The 18,810-nt window shown below is 47.4% G+C and overlaps 1 protein-coding gene across 13 annotated transcripts in view; it reads left to right on the forward strand.

Annotated features, from left to right (window-relative positions):
- Nucleotides 1-7,321, forward strand: part of kirrel3b (kirre like nephrin family adhesion molecule 3b) — a 156,806-nt gene extending 149,485 nt beyond the window's left edge. For 2 of the 13 annotated variants that reach the window (XM_076049768.1, XM_076049771.1), the window contains exons 12-17: nt 162-372; nt 1,929-2,036; nt 2,847-2,930; nt 3,856-3,971; nt 4,592-4,678; nt 6,818-7,321. In XM_076049768.1, coding sequence (XP_075905883.1) covers nt 162-372; nt 1,929-2,036; nt 2,847-2,930; nt 3,856-3,971; nt 4,592-4,678; nt 6,818-7,282 — 1,071 coding nt within the window. In that variant the 3' untranslated portion in view covers nt 7,283-7,321. The remainder of the gene's footprint in view (nt 1-161; nt 373-1,928; nt 2,037-2,846; nt 2,931-3,855; nt 3,972-4,591; nt 4,679-6,817) is intronic. The other 11 variants (XM_076049769.1, XM_076049782.1, XM_076049772.1 and 8 more) reach the window with 7 other exon arrangements.
- Nucleotides 7,322-18,810: the final 11,489 nt, after the last annotated feature.

Consider the following 18,810-nt stretch of genomic DNA (forward strand, 5'->3'; position numbering starts at 1 on the left):
GTTGCCACTGAATGGTGTGAAGCGCAGAAGCCGTAACTTTATTCTAATCGTAATTACATTTGCTTTTGTTTCGTTTGTTTGCTTGCTGTCAAGAACGGCTGTTATATTTTTCTCTTTGATTACTTGAAAAAAAAAAAAATATTCCCCCTTTGCTTCCTCAGGCCTGGTCGTGGAAGGAGACGGTGCTGGAGTCGGGCACGTCGGGCCGCTACACGGTGGAGACGGTGACCACGGAGGAGGGCGTGATCTCCACGCTGACCATGAGCAACATCGTGCCGGCCGACTTCCAGACCATCTACAACTGCACGGCGTGGAACAGCTTTGGCTCCGACACTGAGATCATTCGGCTGAAGGAACAAGGTGGGAGCCAAGGTTCGGCCACTCCCACCTTTCCTTCTCTTCACCGTGTGTGTGTGTGTGTGTGTGTGTGTGTGTGTGTGTGTGCGCGTGCGTGTGTGTGCTTGGCTGTTTTCGAAATAGCATTTTTTTTTTTTTCCCTCCTGCAGGATGTTTTTCTCTTTTTCTTTTTTTTCTGCTGCATGGCACGAATTCTGAAAACGTTTGATGTGCCGAGCGCTAAATCTGATGACCACGCTGATAAATTCTCAGCAAATCGTTTCCCCCCCCACCCGGCTCGGTGCAACTCCCGATTTATTTAAACTTGTGACCCCGGCGAGCCGCCGCCTGAATGCAAAGCGGCGGCGGCGCCGGTGTGACGGCGGCGCCGCCTTGGAACTCGTTCCGCCTCCTTTCGGCTTTCGTAAATGAGCAACTTGTTATCTGTTGACCTTTCACCTCTTCCGGAGGAAACCGTGTTTTCTCTCCACTTATCGGCAAATGAAAAATTATAAGCTGCCAGTGCAAAAGTGACATTGATCAATGGAGACATTAAAGGGGCTTTCATGGTGCCTGTGTGCGTGGGTAGAGAGGGGGGAGGGGCGGCTCGAGGGGGGGGCGCTTGTTTTGTGTTTGCTGAAAAAATTTTTGTGAAGGTCACAGACGTGGGCTGCGGCTCCCCTCGTTAACATGACTCTTAATGAGGAAGCGGCGGAAACGTGGCCACGCAGGTCTGATCGACCCTGGATGTCGCCAAACTCGTTGCAGGCCGGTTTAATTTTCAAAAAATAATTTGTAACAACTAATTAAAAATGATGACTGGGCTAATCCACACATGCATCCATTTGGTGAAGAGCTCACAGAAAGTGTTTGGAAAACTTGGAAGGTGGTTTGTTCGATCCGTCTGTCAATCACTTTGAAAACAGCTGAATCCGTCCGAGCTAACTAAGGCTAGCTGGGTTCTGATTGGTTATCGAACCCAATGGAGATCAATAAACACTCTCTTTTTGACTTTGTCAAGACGGATTCTCTTCTCCTGCAGTGGTTTATATCACAAGGTGAAGATGATGATCTAGAATTCAGGGAAAGTTAACTCTGTTTTTTTGGTGTTTGGCCTGATGAATGAGCCAGAGTTGATAAAAGGACTCGTGCAAGGTTGAATCAGAAGTGATAAATCATTAAAAGTTAATTGGAATACCAATATGACAGCAGCAAAGAGGGAAGTTTTTTATTTGTAGTTTATCTTTCAAAGAACCAATGACAAAAACGCTTTTGGCAATTAATTTTTGTTTGAAAAGGCTCGTGCACCTTTTGTTGTGTGCTATTGTTCCTGTGTGTGTGTGTGTGTGTGTTTTCTTTTTTTTCATTAACTCTGTGTCCTTGTAACCTGAATGACGATGTCCCTGCTCCCCCTGTTGGTCTTTGTTAGCGGCCTTGTGTAGGCGGCGACCGGAACGCGCTGCTCATGTACATTTAAAGAGGTTGTGCAGCACGCAGTTGTTAAAGGTCTCTCTATATATATCTTTCTCTCTCTTTCTTTCTTTCTTTCTCTCTTTCTTTCTCTCTCTCTCTTTCTCTCTCTCTCCCTGCAGAGTCTCTCCCGGTGGCGGTGATCATCGGCATTGCCGTGGGAGCCTTCGTGGCCCTCATCGTCCTCATGGGCACCGTGGGAGCCTTCTGCTGCACCCGCTCGCAGAGGAGTAAGTCGGCCTGTCGCGCACACGCGCACACGCACGCGCACACGCATGTCCCAGCGCTGCATCTCCACCGAGCACACAGAAAATGACAGAAAAGAAAAACAAAAAGAACGTCCATCAGCGTGAGTGTTAAAGGTCCCGTATTGCCACATTTAGTGTCTCCATCCCGCCCAAGAATTCTAACCAGGTCCAGTTTGAGAGCGAGTGACGTCATGAGTGTCCTTTGATCACGTGACTTTGTACGCGGTTGGGGAAGGGCAAAAAAAGTAAACGTGCAAAGACGAAGGATTGTGAGCCACAAGTAAATGAATCCATTGTAACCAAGACAACTGCTAATGGTAACCATTTGTAGTAATTTGAACACTGTAGCCTGCAGAATGTTCATTTTCATCAACCTGAAACTAAAGCTGAACTAATGGTGGTGGAATACGGGATGTTTAATTCTTAGTCAGAATTACTCACGTGGGAGCAGCCAATCAGCTGAAAACCAAAAAACTCTTCACCTGCGAGCATCCAGATGATGGACGTCTTTTTTTTTGGCGGTGCATCGATCCATAGAAGAAGAAAAACAAACACACAAAGCAACCAAACAACAACAACAACAACAACAACAGGGCTCATTCCACGCAATCTCTCCACCCCCGAGGCCATTGTCCACCTCATGCGTCGTGTTCACCTCCATCCAACCACCCACCCACCCATGTGACTGGGGTCAGAGGTCAGCCGCCTCTACCCGACAAGCCGACTTGTGCTGCTGCTGCTGCTGCTGCTGCTGCAGGTCCCTTCAGCATGTCTGTTGTCTGTGCACTGCAGAGGAAGCGCACCTGGTTATGCCCTCACTGCCCGTCTCCATCTGTGCTCACCAGAGAGAACTTGCAAGCAAAATTAAGACAGAAAGTAAGACCTTGTTATGTGACAGTTGTCTCAGTCCGCATTGTCCCACAAACTGAATGAGCCAAAAAAAAAAAAAAAAAAAGAGAGTAATGATGATAAAAAAAAATGAATCGGTGTGAGATTGCATAATGTGTACGCAGGCAAAAGAAAAGACGCTCTTGTGATGAATCAGACTTTTCTGGGGGAAACTCGGGCTGTGTCCTACATCGCCCCCTACTGACTATATAGTGCACTGTATATGGAATACGCCATTAAGTGGTAGTGTCCGAATCCTGTATGAACATCGGTATTCACTGTATAGTCCACTCAGTATATCCCACACTGTATCCCTAAATGTAGTTTACGATCAATGGTCACTCACCCGGCAATGTGTCCCAGCATGCATTGCGCCCACGCCTCCCGATAGGTGTTATTGTTTTTATTGTGAGAGGACGCTTTTCTCACGGAAAATGCATATATACGCTAGCAGTCAGAAGATGGGACAAACCTGTTTCTTCTTTATCTTCACTAGTTTCTCCACTGTAGACACTTACTGAAGACATCAAACATATGACCAGGACATGTGGATTAATGTGGCAAAAGAAAAAAAGGTTAAAAACCTAAATGTGTTCACACATGAGTTCACACTTTTTTGTTTAATCCATATTCCACATGTGTTCTTTCATAGTTGCAATGCCCTGAGTGACAATCTACAATGTAAATAGTCATGAAAATGAAAGAAAAACCCATTGAAGATATAGAGTGCACTGTATAGCTGCGTAGAGCTCCCTGTACGGGGAGGAGGGAACCAGTGGGTGATTTTTGGACACAGCGTCCGTCCAGTCGTCTCTCCGGAGTTCTAACCTCTGCCCCTCTGTCTGTCTGTCTGTTTCTGTCTGTCTGTCTGTCCCCGCCCACTTGTCTCACCCCCCCAACCCTCCCCCGCCAGACCTAAAGGGCGTCGTGTCAGCCAAGAACGACATCCGGGTGGAGATTGTGCACAAGGACCACAACGCGGCGCGCGAGAACGAGGAGCACACCTCCATGAAACAGCTGATGGTGAGTGTGAGTGTCGCCACGTTCTACTTTCACCACAGTCCTCCTCGCGGCTGCGAGCGCTGCGTCGCCTAGCAAAAAGAAAAAAAAGGAGAAAGGAAGTGTTTTTTTTTTGTTTTTTTGTTTGTTTGTTTGTTTGTTGTTGTTTTTTTTTCCTTTCCTTCTTGTGATGGCGGCGGCGGTGCTGCTATTGGAGGTTTATATTTATATTCCGGTGAGCGGAACCGACCCCGACACGTTGTGACGGTGCAGACGCTGATGCGTTCTGGGTAATCCGACTGTGGGCGTCGTCTGCGGGCTACGCTAACACAAAGGAGCATCTCCAGCATTCCGGTGTCAGCCGGCTCGCTCCAGGGTCGGACTATTTGCAGTTCAGGATTATCCTCATTCATTACTTTTTGTTTTGTTGGCAAAAAGCAAGGGAACGAGATCAGCTAAACTGATCCAAATGAGATGTTTTCGTCAAACTAATTGAAAAGGCATCCAACGTTCCGAATCATGTTCGTGATCTTTTCTAAAATCTGAAAATCTGAAGGTTAAAAAAGAAATGGGAGAGAGTGAGAAATTACTGAGTGAATGTCAGCAGCTGCCCAGAGGCTTAGTGCATGTTCCCTGGTGCTCCTGTGCAGGTGGAGCGCGGGGAGTTCCAGCAGGAGTCGGTCCTGAAGCAGCTGGAGGTGCTGCAGGAGGAGGAGAAGGAGTATCAGCACATAAAGGTAGCGCTCACTGCAAGCAAATTAGATTGTGTGTGTGTGTGTGTGTGTGTGTGTGTGTGTGTGTGTGTGTGTGTGTGTGTGTGTGTGTGTTCCAGGCCTGTGGGGCCCAGGGTGGTCTTCAGCCTGCCGCACCAAAAATAGCTGAACGGCATTAATCCCTCTCCAGATACGTGTGATTTTTCAAGGATCCAGAAGTCCACGGGGCAAAAGCACCCGATTTTTTATTAATTAGTCTCTCATCAAAGGCCGCTGCAGAAATCAGAGGCCGCTTGGCCCCTCAGCTGTTTTTAAACTTACTTAAAGGTGCTAATTCCACCTTATGGATGGTTCTCTTCGGGGGTGTTTTTTTTAACTGCCAGAGCGAGGCTGATTATTTATGCGCTGACGTTGCACTCACTGTGACATTTTTCACACGTCCCCAATATGCAGTTTCCCATTAAAGACGAATTCATTTGTAATATTTCCCTTTTTTTTTATGAGCCCGATGGAACGTATAAATCTTCCGGATCTGTCGTCGGCATCCGTCTGGTAAAGAGCCCTCAGTAAGCTGACTGGGCGAATTGTAGTTCTTAGTAGAGCTGTTTGCACAACTGAGTCTTGCTGAGAAGCATGCGCGCTAATTTCTTTAGCATTTAGCGAACAATAGCTTTAAGCACCTGTGCACCTCTGGCACCTCACTTTAAACAATGCAGTGACTATGCTCCAAACCTAATTTTGTTTCTGTGACAATGACAATAAATCTGAAATCTGAATCTGAAGGCAGGCTAGCTAGCGGCAGCGCTTCCAGGTTTCTATCGCGGCTAAAGGGAAGCTGATTGGTCCGGGAAACCAATTCATTTTTTTAATAAAGACTGGAAACAGTTTGTGTTGGAGGTAAATTGACATGCAGGGTTTAAAACCTTTCGAGCATTATTATTAAAATATTGTCAGGAAAAACAACAAAATAAAAGCAGCTCGTTCCAACCCACCCGCTGCCCTCTCGTCCGAGCCTCACGGCTCCCTCCGGCGTGCCGCCGGTGAGTTTCCCTGTGTACGTGTCCCCCTCCAGGCCGCCGCACGTTTTGATCATGGCTAATGACGGCGAACGCGATTCGGGAGCGCGGCGGGGACGGAGAGGGGGTGGGGGGTAAGAAACAGGACAAGAGATAAAGGGCAGGCGCAAACAATCCCCTCCGAGCATAACGAGGGTCTTTTCTACATTTCCCTTCCCGTGATGAGAATTCTTCTGCTCCACACATTCGCTGCTCTTGACATTCACATCCATTCAGGTAAAATCTTAGGGGGAAAAAAAGCAAAACAAACTCACACATGCTTAGACTGGACTCTTGGCAACAGCTCGGCGTAGCCGTAGCCTAGGAAGCCGTCTTTTTTCTCCTTTTTTTGTATAAATCACAGACACCGCGATGTGTTTAGGTCCAATTAAAGCCGCTAAGAGAGTGAACTTTTGCTGCGACAACACTAGATGCCAGACTATGAATAATCAAGTCTGTTCAATTAGCTGGAAACACGCTTTAAAGGTTAACATTGGGGGATGACTAAATCCTGGCGCTAAGAAGCACTTCTCTCATGGCGCGACGAGGCCGCCTGTTTTCTTATTTATTCCGAAACTGGAATGGTAATTGCCTCCGGGATGACCTCGGCTCCCCATTTGGTGAAGAATGCATCTAAGTGCATGTAAATAAAGGAACAGTTGGTTGCCCTCCTCCATTTTTTTTTGTGCCTGCATTAATTTACCTTTCAGCAGAGTTTAGCGGCAAGCAAGCGGTTCAGAATGCTAATGCTGAAATCTCGCTGCTATTCCGCTCTGCAAACTTCGAATGTGTTTTCCTTCAATTTTGAATTCACTCACTCAGCTTCCATCTCTATCTATGTATATTCTTGGATATACACTACCAATCAAAAGTTTGCACACACCTTGTCATGTATTTTTTTTTTTATATATATATATCTTTACAACTTTCTATACTGCAGATAGATACTGAAGACATGAAATATATGAGCAAGATATATGTAATTATTTTCACTTTTATCAATATATTTGTGGGCAGTACATTAAGCTTTCATCAATATAAAAACCGTTAAATCAGGCCAGATGCTGCACTGCGGACCTTCTAAACAGATGTTTCCGTGTGCCGACAGGACCCCACCAACGGCTACTACAGCGTCAACACCTTCAAGGAGCACCACACGCCCACCACGGCCGGGGGCCAGTCGTCGGCCGAGGCCCGGAACCCCGGCAGCGCGGCCACGCTGGGCAAGCAGCGCGTCCCCACGGGCATGTCCTTCACCAACATCTATTCCACGCTGGGGGCGGGGCCCAACCGCCTGTACGACTACAGCCAGCGCTTCGTGCTGGGCATGGGCAGCAGCTCCATCGAGCTGTGCGAGCGAGAGTTCCAGCGCGGCTCGCTGAGCGACTCCAGCTCCTTCGTCGACACGCAGTGCGACAGCAGCGTCAGCAGCTACAGCAAGCCGGACGGCTACGTGCAGTTCGACAAGGACAGCAAGGCCTCGGCCTCCTCCTCCTCCCACTACTCCCAGTCGTCCTCGCAGAACTCGGACCTCACCCGCCCGCTGCAGAAGCGCATGCAGACCCACGTCTGACCGCCGCTGATGGATGTGGGTGGGCGGGGGTCGGCCTGTGGGTGGGCAGGGGGGCCGGGTTGGGTCTGGGTGTAAGATAAGAAAAAAAAACAACAAAACGAAAAAAGACCAAAAAAAAAAAAAAACAAGCAGCTCGAGGATTGTAAAACTGCAGCTGGAGGTGTTTTCCTTCTGGACTGGAGGTGGTGGAGGTGGAGATACAGGGGCTGGGCCATTAGTCCTTCATCCCCCCCCCCGCCAAAAAAAAAAAAAAAAAAACACATTGATGGAGACGCCTTACATCCCTCCACTGACGCCGACCGACCAATCAGCCGCCTCCCTGCAGACCAAGTGGCGACACACCTTTGAGATGTGAAACTCGGCTTTTTCTTTGGCTTTTATTATTTGTCCTGACGGGATCGTTAGCAGCAGCAGCAGCGGCAGCAAAGACTTTTTCTCCCCCCCCCTGCCGCTGGTGAAAACTGGACGCGGCCCGGACTCGATAATGGACGTGAGCCGGTTGCGTCCCGGCCGGCCGGCCGCCTGCTGCTCACCTGTGGGCAGTCTGAAGCACAAGGATTAAAATGTGCATGCGGTTCCTGATTCGTCGAAGCGATGAAACTCAACTTCCCTCCCCCAAGAGAGAGAGAAAAAAAACACCCGCCGCTGATCTGAAGCTTCTCGTGTTGAAACTGGTCTCCTGTATAGGTGGAAGAAAAAAAAAAAAACTTCCTCCTTGCGCCCACATGACGTCTCAAGCGTGGAAAAGCTTATTTTTTGCATTATTTTTTCCTTCCCTCCCTTGCCGCCGCCGCCGCCGCCACCGCCGCTGCGCTATCTGGGCCGCGATGCTCGGCGGACCAACAGGAACTCGGATCTCCTTCTAAAACCTCCGACTGTTGTTTTTTTTTTGTTGTTGTTTTTTTTTTCGCTGTGACGCTCCGCGATGAGGAAAAAACCCCCGTGTGTACATATGTGGCCGTGACCTCTTTTTTTCCGCGGAGATGCCGCCTGTCCGTCTCCTGCGTCTGCAGCTTTGCCTTGACCAGGTGGAGAACTGAGTCCACCAGAACTCTGAGACGTTTCTGCTGCTGAAGGGGAACAAACTGACACCGTGTGTGTGTGTGTGTGTGTGTGTGTGTGTGTGTGTGTGTGCGTGTGCGTGTGTGCGTGTGTGTTTGTATCTGTTTCACAACATTGATGGACCAGATTCCAGCTGAGCTCTTTCATTATCATGATTGCTTTTGGTTTGGTTTGGTTTTATTTCACCCTTCACTTCTGTCGACAGCAAACCTGCAGCTCTTTCTCACGGTGGCGCGTTCTCACTTTTCTTTTCACTCTGACCTGCGCCGCACTCGTGAAAAAGCCAGATTAACTATCAAATCATGATTACCACCGTTTGTCTCGTTTGTTTTGGGTTCTTTTTGTTATTGTGCGCGAACATCGAGGTCACAGCGCAGCGGTTGCAGCTCGCCAGCGACCCCCGGAGGGTCGGAGTCAGACAGCGTGCATATTTGGAGGCTGAACGTGAGAGAATCATCTTTTTAAAAAAATTTAATTAAATTTAGAAATTTAAAAAGAATTTAGAAAAAAAGTCACTGCTAAAACTTTATTTTGTGAAAAGGTCAACACAGGTCAACTCAGGTCGAGTGTAACTTGACTTGAGGTCTGTGATCAGAAATTGCGTTGCTCATCACCTCATGTTTGATCGCTAAACGGCAAAGTGTCGTTCAGTCGGTTCCTCTGAAAGAGTTCCCGGAAAAAACGAGGTTGTCGTAAAAAAAAAAAAAAAGGAAAAGAAGAAAGAAAATGATATACTTGTGTATAAATACAGTATATATTTATATATATATATATATATATATATATATTTGAAACTGGTGGCTCAAAACGGATGGTGTCACTGCTGTTTTGTCATTTCAAACGAAAAACGGGAAATATTTCTTTTTCGAATTATTCTTTTTTTTTCATTCCATTAACCAGGACAACAAGGAAAACTATAAAATCTGCCTCTAAAGCCGACAGCGAAACTCGGCGTCCTCTGCCAGATCCAAGTTGTTGTTGTTGTCGTCGTCGTCATCATAAGCACTTTCCATGTGGTTATAGTCCAAACATCTCTATGGTGTGTGTGAGTGTGTGTGTGCGGCAGGATGTGTGTGTTCCACTTGAATGGCAGCAGTTTGGACCTTCATTTGAATTATTTTTTGTTTTCAACCAATGGATGGGCGCCCATTGTACAGCTTAAGACACGAAAGCTCTGTTTCTACACTGATAATCCAGCTTGGCACTTAACAGACTGTATATAAATCTCCGATGCTGTTCTTCTCTCTGTATATAATTTTTCTAGCCCTCCACCACAACCACCGCCCGCCTGCCTGCCTTCTCTTCTCTTCTCTTCTTTCTTCTCTTCTCCTCTCTTTTTTCTTCTCTTTTATCTCCCAGTCAGATTTTCTTGTGTTTAAACTCAGCTAATCCACATGCAATCATCACCATTTGGACAGACAATCTTCTATTATTTGTTTGTTAGTTTTCTTTGTTCCTCTTCCAAAACAAAACCCACAATGTTTAATTCCATCAACCTCGCTCGTTTTTTTTTCTCCTCCCTCTTCTTTTTCTGTCGCTCGGGCCAGAGAATCTTGGTGTATGCGAGGCGGCAGGAGGAGGAACCTAGCTCAGCCTAGCCTATTTTAGCTTAGCTTAGCTAAGCTGCTGCCCCTTTGAAGTGGGATACAGTCACGGGCTATGCTGGCTGAGAGTGTTCTATTGGTTGACTTTCTGTTAGTTCTGAGCCGCTCCTCACTCATCGGTACCTTTTCTATTTCCCCTCCAAAACACTGACATCCTGCAGAGTGAAAACCTCTTCCAGTTATATTTTAGCAGCGGCCAATCACAGCTGGGCTTACGTGTTCATGTGCACGAGTTTAGCAGCTGGTCGTGGCTGCACCTGAAAACACTCCTGTCTGAAGATTGTTTCTTTCCTTTTTTTTTTTCCTTGCAGCCATCCAAGCATAATGCATTTTCCCAGTCTAGAGACTTGGCAAACATACATTTTTAATAGACCTGCCTTCCGCAGCCACCCCCCCCCCCCCCCCCCCCTATCCCCCACCCTCCGCCTCCTGCCGCCATGCTGGGCACGAGCGTCGTTCATTCTGTGGAATCAAAGCCCATCTGTAGGGGGAGCTTCTGCTCACCTGGACGGCCTCCCCCGCCTCCCTCCCCCCTCCTGTTGGCCCCAGCCAGGAGCGCAGCGGGCGCAGATGCCAGGACATAACAGATGAGTAAACACAAAGAGCCGGCGCAATTACAAAGAGGTTGGCGCCCCTTTTTTTCACCCGCTTGTTGTCATTTCTCTGTTTATCCCCTCATATGGAGGCGGGTTGCAGGGCAGGGCGCAGCAGTGTTGTTGCGCCAATGCTAAAAGCGGCTCTCCCGGGGCACACTGGGGGCGCTAAGCGAGGTCAAAGAGGTTGCGAGAGGTCGCAGTACGAGGCGCAGGAACTGGGTCGGGGGGGGGGGGGGGGGGGGCTGCTCACGGCTCCTTCTGACCCGGCCAAACCTTTTCTTGTTTTCACGCCTGGTTCTGAACGTGAAAGCGCTTCCGACATCTCACCTCGCAACTCCTGTATACACACACACACACACACACACATGCTCTTCCCATTGTCATCATGTGACCTGTGTGGCCCTCCAACACTTGAACTCTGGCGCTATTTTTTTTAAAGCAGTTTCTTTACAGTGTTAACTGATTTCCATCGCAGTTTCTCCCTTCTTCTTTTTTTTGTTTGTTTCCCTTTTTTACCAATCAATTAATCCATCAATACCTTGTTAGTACTTTGATAACAAACAGCTGTGAGTCGAGGAACAGCAGTAGACAAAAAAGGGCCCTGGACGAATTAAGTATTTGCAAATAACCTGTGGAGGAACTCAGCAGAAGTCGGCGGGTTCGTTTGGCAGCTGACAACCGGAGAAAATGGAAAGAAAAACCGAGCAGCCTCTGAGAGCCTCTGATTGGCTGGTTCTTGTTTCTCGTTGTTTTGAATTTTTTTTTCCCGCATCGTTAAATGGGCTGCAAATGCTATTTTGATCCAAGAGTGAGAAGGTCATTTCAACAGTTTGTATAAATAGTGATCCATGAGCATTATCTGTAATGGGGGAAAAGAAGAAGAAGAAGAAACTTTTCTGACGGGTGAACCACCATTTTCAGGCAGTGGCCCTCTGTATCTAGGAAAACAAAAAGAAAAAAAATGGTTGTATTTTAACTGTACTGGTCTGTGAATCTATGATGCTTTTGCTCTGTATATTTGGAGAATAAAAAACGACTGACTTTGTGTTTAGCTGCGGCTGATGTTTGTGTGTTTGTCTCAGAGTGAATGAACCGATTCCAGGACGTTGGATGGTTGACGGAACTTTCATCTCCCGGTCTCTCAAATTTCAAAACAAAATAACCGCCAATGGCAAGAAAAGAAACCCTTCAGTCACTAATTAAAAAAAAGAAACACTCCATAACTTTGACTCTGCAGCATCACCGCTGGACAAACAGCCACCGATCCGCTGAAGCTGATTTCAATGAGGCTGATGATTAATTAACGAGTTGCTCTGAGGATTGCACTATGTCAAGAGTGCTGAGACTCGCTAGCCGATTAACTTTAGCGGGCGAGCTGCTCCTCCTCTTCTTCAAAGGCAGCAAATCAGTGACCGAGTGTCTATTTGCCCCTCACGGTTCCTGTAAGTGCTGCACAGTCTCCCTGTAGGAAGAAGGAAGCAAAGTGTTCCTGTAAGGATCATTACAGCCCATAAAACCTGCAATCTGCGCTGGTTCTTCTGGTGCTAACATTCAATAAATCAGGTGTAGTTCCTCCAATAGTCCTTGAAAATAGTTCCCGTTGTTAAAAAAAAAAAAAAAAAGAAAAAAAAAACCAAGTGTTGGCACGTCCATCCACAGGGAAGAAAAAAAAAAGTACATTTAGATTTTACCGCATCATAACATTCGTCCACTATTAAAAGGTGAGCCTGAAGCCACTGGAGGTGTGCACAGTTTCACTTTAGTGCCATTTGGTTATTTCGTGCATTTTAGTGGTTCTGCAAAAGTTCCTGCGCTGAAATAGGAACCAAAATGAGGCAACAAGGAGCTTCTGAACCTGGTCTTCAAACATCTTCTCTAGGTCTTGTTGTGTGAACTCTCAGCAATGGGGGTGTAGTTCCTCTGGTAGTTCCAGGAACTAGAAAACAGTTCCTCACAGTGAGGAAAATAGTTGAAAAAAACCCTGTGCTGAGCTGTTAATGATTCCACCGCTAATAATACGGAGCCGTGCATTTGATTTCCCCAGCAAATGAAGCGACTGGAGGTGTTTGCGTATCCAAATACGCAACTCGTGGAATTCAGCAGTGAGAGTCCCGAAGTAGGACCCAACAAGTTCCAGTTGCGGAATGTCTCATCAGCACTAGCGTTCCTGTGATGGTGGTGGCATTGTTCAGTTCCTCCAGCAGCTCCAGGAACTCTCCACTTATCACAGTGCAAAGACGCCTCTTGATGCTGAAGTCAACGCTGAAACGACGTGTGTCAACAACCTCCCACAGCGGATTTCCCAGAACAAGTGAAGATGCTGCAGGTGACGCGATCGTAACACTTCAAACAGGCTGCCACCTTGACACAATTTGCTCATTTTCAGGCGTTTCCGTGTTAAGCGATCCTCACCAAAGGCCCAGAAAAACAGGCAAAAATAACAAACAGCATTCCGCCTCATTTTATTCATAAAGGATAAGAGTGAATAAAAGAGAAATATGGATCAACTGAGACTCCGGCAGCTTGTTAGCAGCAGCAGCAGCTTCTTCCCACCACCTCCATGGCAATGAAGTATTTAGTGGGCAGCTCATGAATCCTTTCAGAGTGTTTGCGAAGAGCCGGCAGAGTGCTGTTTATTTACTTCCCCCTCTGACATTTTTCCCAGGCAGTCAGCAGATTCACATCATTACATTTGTGAGCGGCCCTTTAATCCATTAATGGGGCCGTCGCCGTCTTACTCCAAATTAAATGAACTCACGTAAAAAACACCTCAGCTTGTCTCGAGCGCCCGGCTTCCAAATCCTGCAAGAATAAAAAAAAAAAAGGGAAAGCAGGACTTGAAAGTGATTCAGAGCCCCCTCATGCATGGATGGAGTCAACAGAACGGCAGGAGAAACGACTCTCCGACTGGATTAATCCATGTGGAAACACAGCATTCTTCAAGTCCCACATCAGAAAACCTCCTATGATTTTTCCTTCTTTCTTTTTCCCCTTTTTTTTTGCCAGAGAGAGACGCCGCCGCCGGCTCGGTGGTGGAAGTGAGCGCTTGTTTGAGCGCCGAACATCAAACCGGCAGCCAGGCGGAGGACTCGCACCGTACTGGAGTTAGCGGAGAGACAACGACTCTCCGTAGCGAGGTTTCATCCGCCAATGACGTGATCCTTTTTTTTTTGGGCGGGGGGGAGTTGTGGGGGGGGGGGGGGGTTGGTTTTGTTAATTCTGGACCTAGCTTCCCATAACAACATAAAAAGACTGTTTTGTAAACATGATACAAATGGCGCCATTTGTGATGGATTCGACTAATCACGACGCTCCAACTCATTACGGAGCGGATCTAGGCCAGACATTTGCTTACAGCGCCGCTTTAGAAAAACTCTCCTTGGAACGGCTTTATTGGAAGGCACTAATCATTCACCGCCGACTAAAGTGGGCAAAGAGGCTTCGTTGGCGTCGCTGCCGCCACCCCCCCAACCTCCAATCCCCCCCCCCCCCCACACACACACACACACACACACACACACACACACACCCGCAGGCCGCCTCACCTCGTCCAAGAGACGCCGACGTGTTCCCGAAATGACACACAAATGAGTCTGCAACCCCCCCCACCCCGCACCCCCACCCCACCCCTTTTGCAAATGAGCAATTAGGGGCCCCGGCGACTGGCGCCGTGAATTACAGCCGTTCGGAGGATGAATGTGCCCCGAATCCAATTTAACCAAAGGACGTGTTTAGGAGAGAACGGCAGACTAAGCGTTTGCTTGCGAAAAATTGTCTGCAGGCAGGTGTTTGTTGCACAAAGAGGGGATAAAAGTTGTGGGAGGTGCTGACTGGCAGAATGAGCTAAATGGAACGGGGCCGGGAGGCGATGCACAGTCAGGCCTCGTCGCTTGTCGGGGAAGAAGAAGGGGTTTTTTTTTTTGGTCCTCGCTGAACCGCCGTTGCAGTGCAATTGCATGCATTGCATGGCCCGACCTCACCAGCAGGCGGCGACATCACCTGACTCGCTTCACTACTGACGTCCAGGTCTCCGACAGGGGGCGACAGAGGACGTGGTAGCTGACGTAACGATCAGATGTTCCTTCGATGTCCTTCACCTCCCTCTCGCCGGATCGTCGCTCGAACGGAAAGTCTTCGGAAAACACGACGCTAGTTTCCTCCGTTGCGTGATTGTCCGTGAAATGCTTCCCTTCCCTCCAAACACGCGTGTTTATTAGAGACAGATGTTTCCTCGGCGGAATCTCTGGAGCGACATCTGTCCCTCGGAGACGCAGACGCTCCTCCAGAGGCAAAAGAAAAACCCTTCTGGTGAATTCCGACTTCTGCTAACATGCACAGCAGAATGTGCTGCTGATGCTGTTGCATTCTGTGAAAATCCTGTTCTGTTCTGTTTTTTGTTTTTTTTGGTTTGGTTTGTTAGTTGTTGTTTCTCTCTCTCTCTCTCTCTCGCTCTCTCTCTCTCTCTCTCTCTTGCCATCTCTGTGATGATTTTAAGCCACTTTGGTTCATAACGTTTGAGCCTCGGCTCCGCCGCCGCTTAAAGACACGGCGGTAATTAAAATCTGCTCGTTATCTTCTCGCCCTTCGCGCTAATGGACTTAAGTGGACGACGGGGGACGATGATGGGAAAGATGGCAACAACAATGCGGAAACAACACAGCCTTCCATAGAGCAGATTAGAGCCTAATCAAGTCGCCAGACTGCGTTTCCCCTCTGAAATCAGCCGAGATCTCCGCCGCAGCTGCTGCTTCACTGCCAGAATGTGTTAAAAAAAATTACACATTTTTTTACTGAACCTGCTGTGTGTTTTTTTTTGCTATTAATACTTCCCATACTTCCCATTAAGGAGGTGCCACTTTTATGCACTCCCAGTTATTGAAGTAACTCCTGGAAATGGTCCTCAACGATACGATGGCTCAGTTCCATTTCACTCCTCGGCCCCTCCCATTTTGTTCTGCACATTCATTTTGATTGCAAGGTGTCCAAGTCCAGTCGAAATTAAAGGGCCAGTATTTCACAAGGACTTTAATGATGATGATGATGATGATGATGATGATGATGATGGTGGAGATGATGATGATTATGATGATGATGATGATGGTGGTGGTGGTGGTGGTGGTGGTGGTGATGATGATGATGATGATGATGATGATGATGATGATGATGATGATGGTGGTGGTGGTGGTGGTGGTGGTGATGATGATGATGATGATGATGATGGTGATATTGTGCTCCTGAAGACAAAAGGCCTTTTGTTTCTCTTTCATGTGAATAATATGAAGAGATTAATCCTGAAATCCCAGAGATTAACTCTGCTGCTTTAATCTTGCGGCTCCGGTTCCAAAAAGCAAAATCCAGCAGATGGAGAAAGAAAATACAACAAACACCAGATTAAATCTGTGACGTCCTTGGATTATCTGGAGGCTTCGCTCAAAGCAATGCTCAGCTGGAGAAGTGAACTGCTCCTAGTGGGGTGAGTAAAACAGGAAGATGTCAACCGGCTTGCCACAGTCTTACTGTTGTTGTTGTTGTTGTTGTTGTTGTTGTTGTTGGCCCTCTCTGCCGGTGCCGTGGATTTAAAGTTGGTTAAGATAAATAAATCTCCCTCACTGATTACTCTGCGACCGCCGAGTCAATCCCGGGGAGCATCTTAAATGGATTATCGATCCTGTGACCTTTCCCGTGTTGTGCCGCCGCTCTTGTTTGTCTCGCTGCTGCCCTCACCAGCGGCGCTGCTCGGGATTGATCAAATGTTTGCTTTCCATATTAGCCGCCTAATTATTCCTGCTTTATTTGCGCTCCGTCATAACAGGTGAAGCGTGCAGCTGTGAGCTTGTATCATTAAACATGCATCAGTCCACATGCATCAGTGCGCGTGTGTCTGAGACCTCATGCTTGCTTCTTTTTTTTTTCTCTCTCTCAGCTCACAGCCAAATTGATTGAAATAGTTTTTTCGCTTATTTTTCGGTGACATAATTGCTCTGCGTGTTTTTGCCATTTGGACCCAAACAGCACTCAAACAAAGACAGCATTTGATCTTTTTGAGTTCCTTCACGGCATGATATTTGACTTAATCATCTGTGTGTGTGTGTGTGTGTGTGTGTGTGTGTGTGTGTGTGTGTGTGTGTGTGTGTGTGTGTGTGTGTCACAGGGTTCCCTGACAGATAAAGTCGCCCCAGTCGGCTCGTGTTTGCACTGATGTGGTGATGGGGAAATGTCAATCAGTTAATCTTCTGTCGGCAGCCGTCTTTTCCGCGCAGGCTCCTCAGGATGCCATGATATTAAAATATCAGCCGACTGTGATGTGTTGGCACAAAGAAGGGGGTGAGATCTTTTATTGTTTTTCCAATAAAAAAGAGAAACAGCAACAGATGAGTAAAGACCTGTGAAACACTGAGGTCGGTGTTTACTTAAAGATGACGTAAAATAAAACTTTACTGTGGCCTTGAAAATGTTCATACACTCAGTGGCCTCTTCATTAGGCATGCCTCACTGGTATGTGGATTGAAAATTGATTTTCCTGATGACTGCAGCTAAAATGGAACGTGATACCGAATGGAAAAAAAGGAAAACATGTTGTCTGCAATACGCTGTCTTATCACAAAATGCTGCTAAAACTTTACTAGAGAGGAAAGAAAGATTAGTTCCAATCTGACATTATGTTTCCACATTGTTTGCTTTCTGCGAGACACTTCCGTCACTGCCGTACGCTAAGCTAGCGATAGTATCAGCGCAGAGGCCCACTGTTTCCTTTCATTTGACACTGTTGGTTCCCCAGATGAAAGTCTTTCAGTTTGCACTTCGTAAAACGCCTCTTAAGTTGCGTTTCATTCATTTGTAGCGAGTTGAAATCGAATGGAAGAACCGGCAAGCCGGCAGTGTCGGGGTGCTGAGTCCGTCTGGAAAACTCCTCCTTCCCTGCAGTCGGGTTTGTGGTGCGAGAACGTTTAGCTCGGTGTTCACGAATATCAGCGCAGTGTGGACGGCAGATTATAAATAGCTCTTGTTGTTAATTCCTGTGAACCAAAGACTGAAGACTGTTTCCTCAAGCCTGATGGAAGGAGTTTATGAACCTTTTTTCAGCTAATTCACTGAAATGCATGATTCTGATTTCTCCCCTGAAGCTGGAATGCAGAAAGTCCTGACCTCGGCGATGCTACACGGAGAAATTGGCTCGAGATGTTACAGCGCTGACAACAGAAGAATGTTTTTCTCTTTTTTTTCTTTTGGGATCTCGATCAACATTGATCAAGGCTCCACTGTGCAGGAACATGAATAGTTGCACAAGCACTGAAGCCCAGTCCTTCAACTTGGTAAAGAGTTAAACTATATTGGACCTTTTTTAAAGTAAGAAATTCTTGCGGGTTCAACCACTTCCACGGATGAAACACGTTGAATGCAAGAGGCGGCGGACAAATTCCACAAACAGACAAGAAAAAAGACCTTGCAAGATTTTATCAAAGCGCCTTTCCATACAACCAAGAAGACCATTGTGCAAACAGACTGACGGGGAGCAAAGCAAACAAAATAAAAACACAACATTGAGCACAAACAGCCGACGACAACACGGCACAGCAGCAGAGGTGATGGAGTTGAAGATGACAGTGTGAAGAACTCTGTGCTGGTTGGAACCTGCAACTCACACAGCCCACACAGCAAAACCATCAAGTCTAAGGTATAAATATAGTAACAGCTACATTACATGATCCTGCCAACCCGAGCAGGTCCAGACCAGCAGCTCCGATAGTCAAGCACTGAACAGAAAGAAAACAAATACAGATGATACAGCATTAAGTGGGACCAGCAACAGAACACTGTACTAGTGTTCAAAACCAAGAGCAAGTTTCAATTTTCAGTTGGTCTTGAGACCCAAATAGAGACCCAATGAATTGCGATAGTTAATCCAGGGGGCGCTGACATTGTTACGTGGTCGTCTTATTCCAAGTATGGTACGACCAAAGGAACCAGGAGGGGACCCGTAAGGCCAAAGATACAGAGGTGCACGTCCATACAGTGATGGATGTCAGGGAGAATGGTCAGCCTCACATCTGGGTGGTGGGAGAGGTGGAGGTGGGCGGGGCCTCAAAGTGCCACGGACGCTGTGGATGAGTGGCGGCGAGCAGATGGCTTCCTTCACGCTGGGAGAGAAAGGGGACAGACAAGACAAGAGGAGAAGAAAAGAGAGGAGTCCTCCCCCTCCCCCACTCCCTCCCCTGTCCCCTCCTCCATTCCCTCCCCCGTTCCCTCCCCCCTCCACCCACTGCTT

Source organism: Nelusetta ayraudi, unplaced genomic scaffold, assembly GCF_046127955.1.
Source record: "Nelusetta ayraudi isolate G7.1 ecotype Tasmania unplaced genomic scaffold, CSIRO-AGI_Nayr_v1 ptg000120l, whole genome shotgun sequence".
In the NCBI taxonomy this organism is placed as follows: Eukaryota; Metazoa; Chordata; class Actinopteri; order Tetraodontiformes; family Monacanthidae; genus Nelusetta; species Nelusetta ayraudi.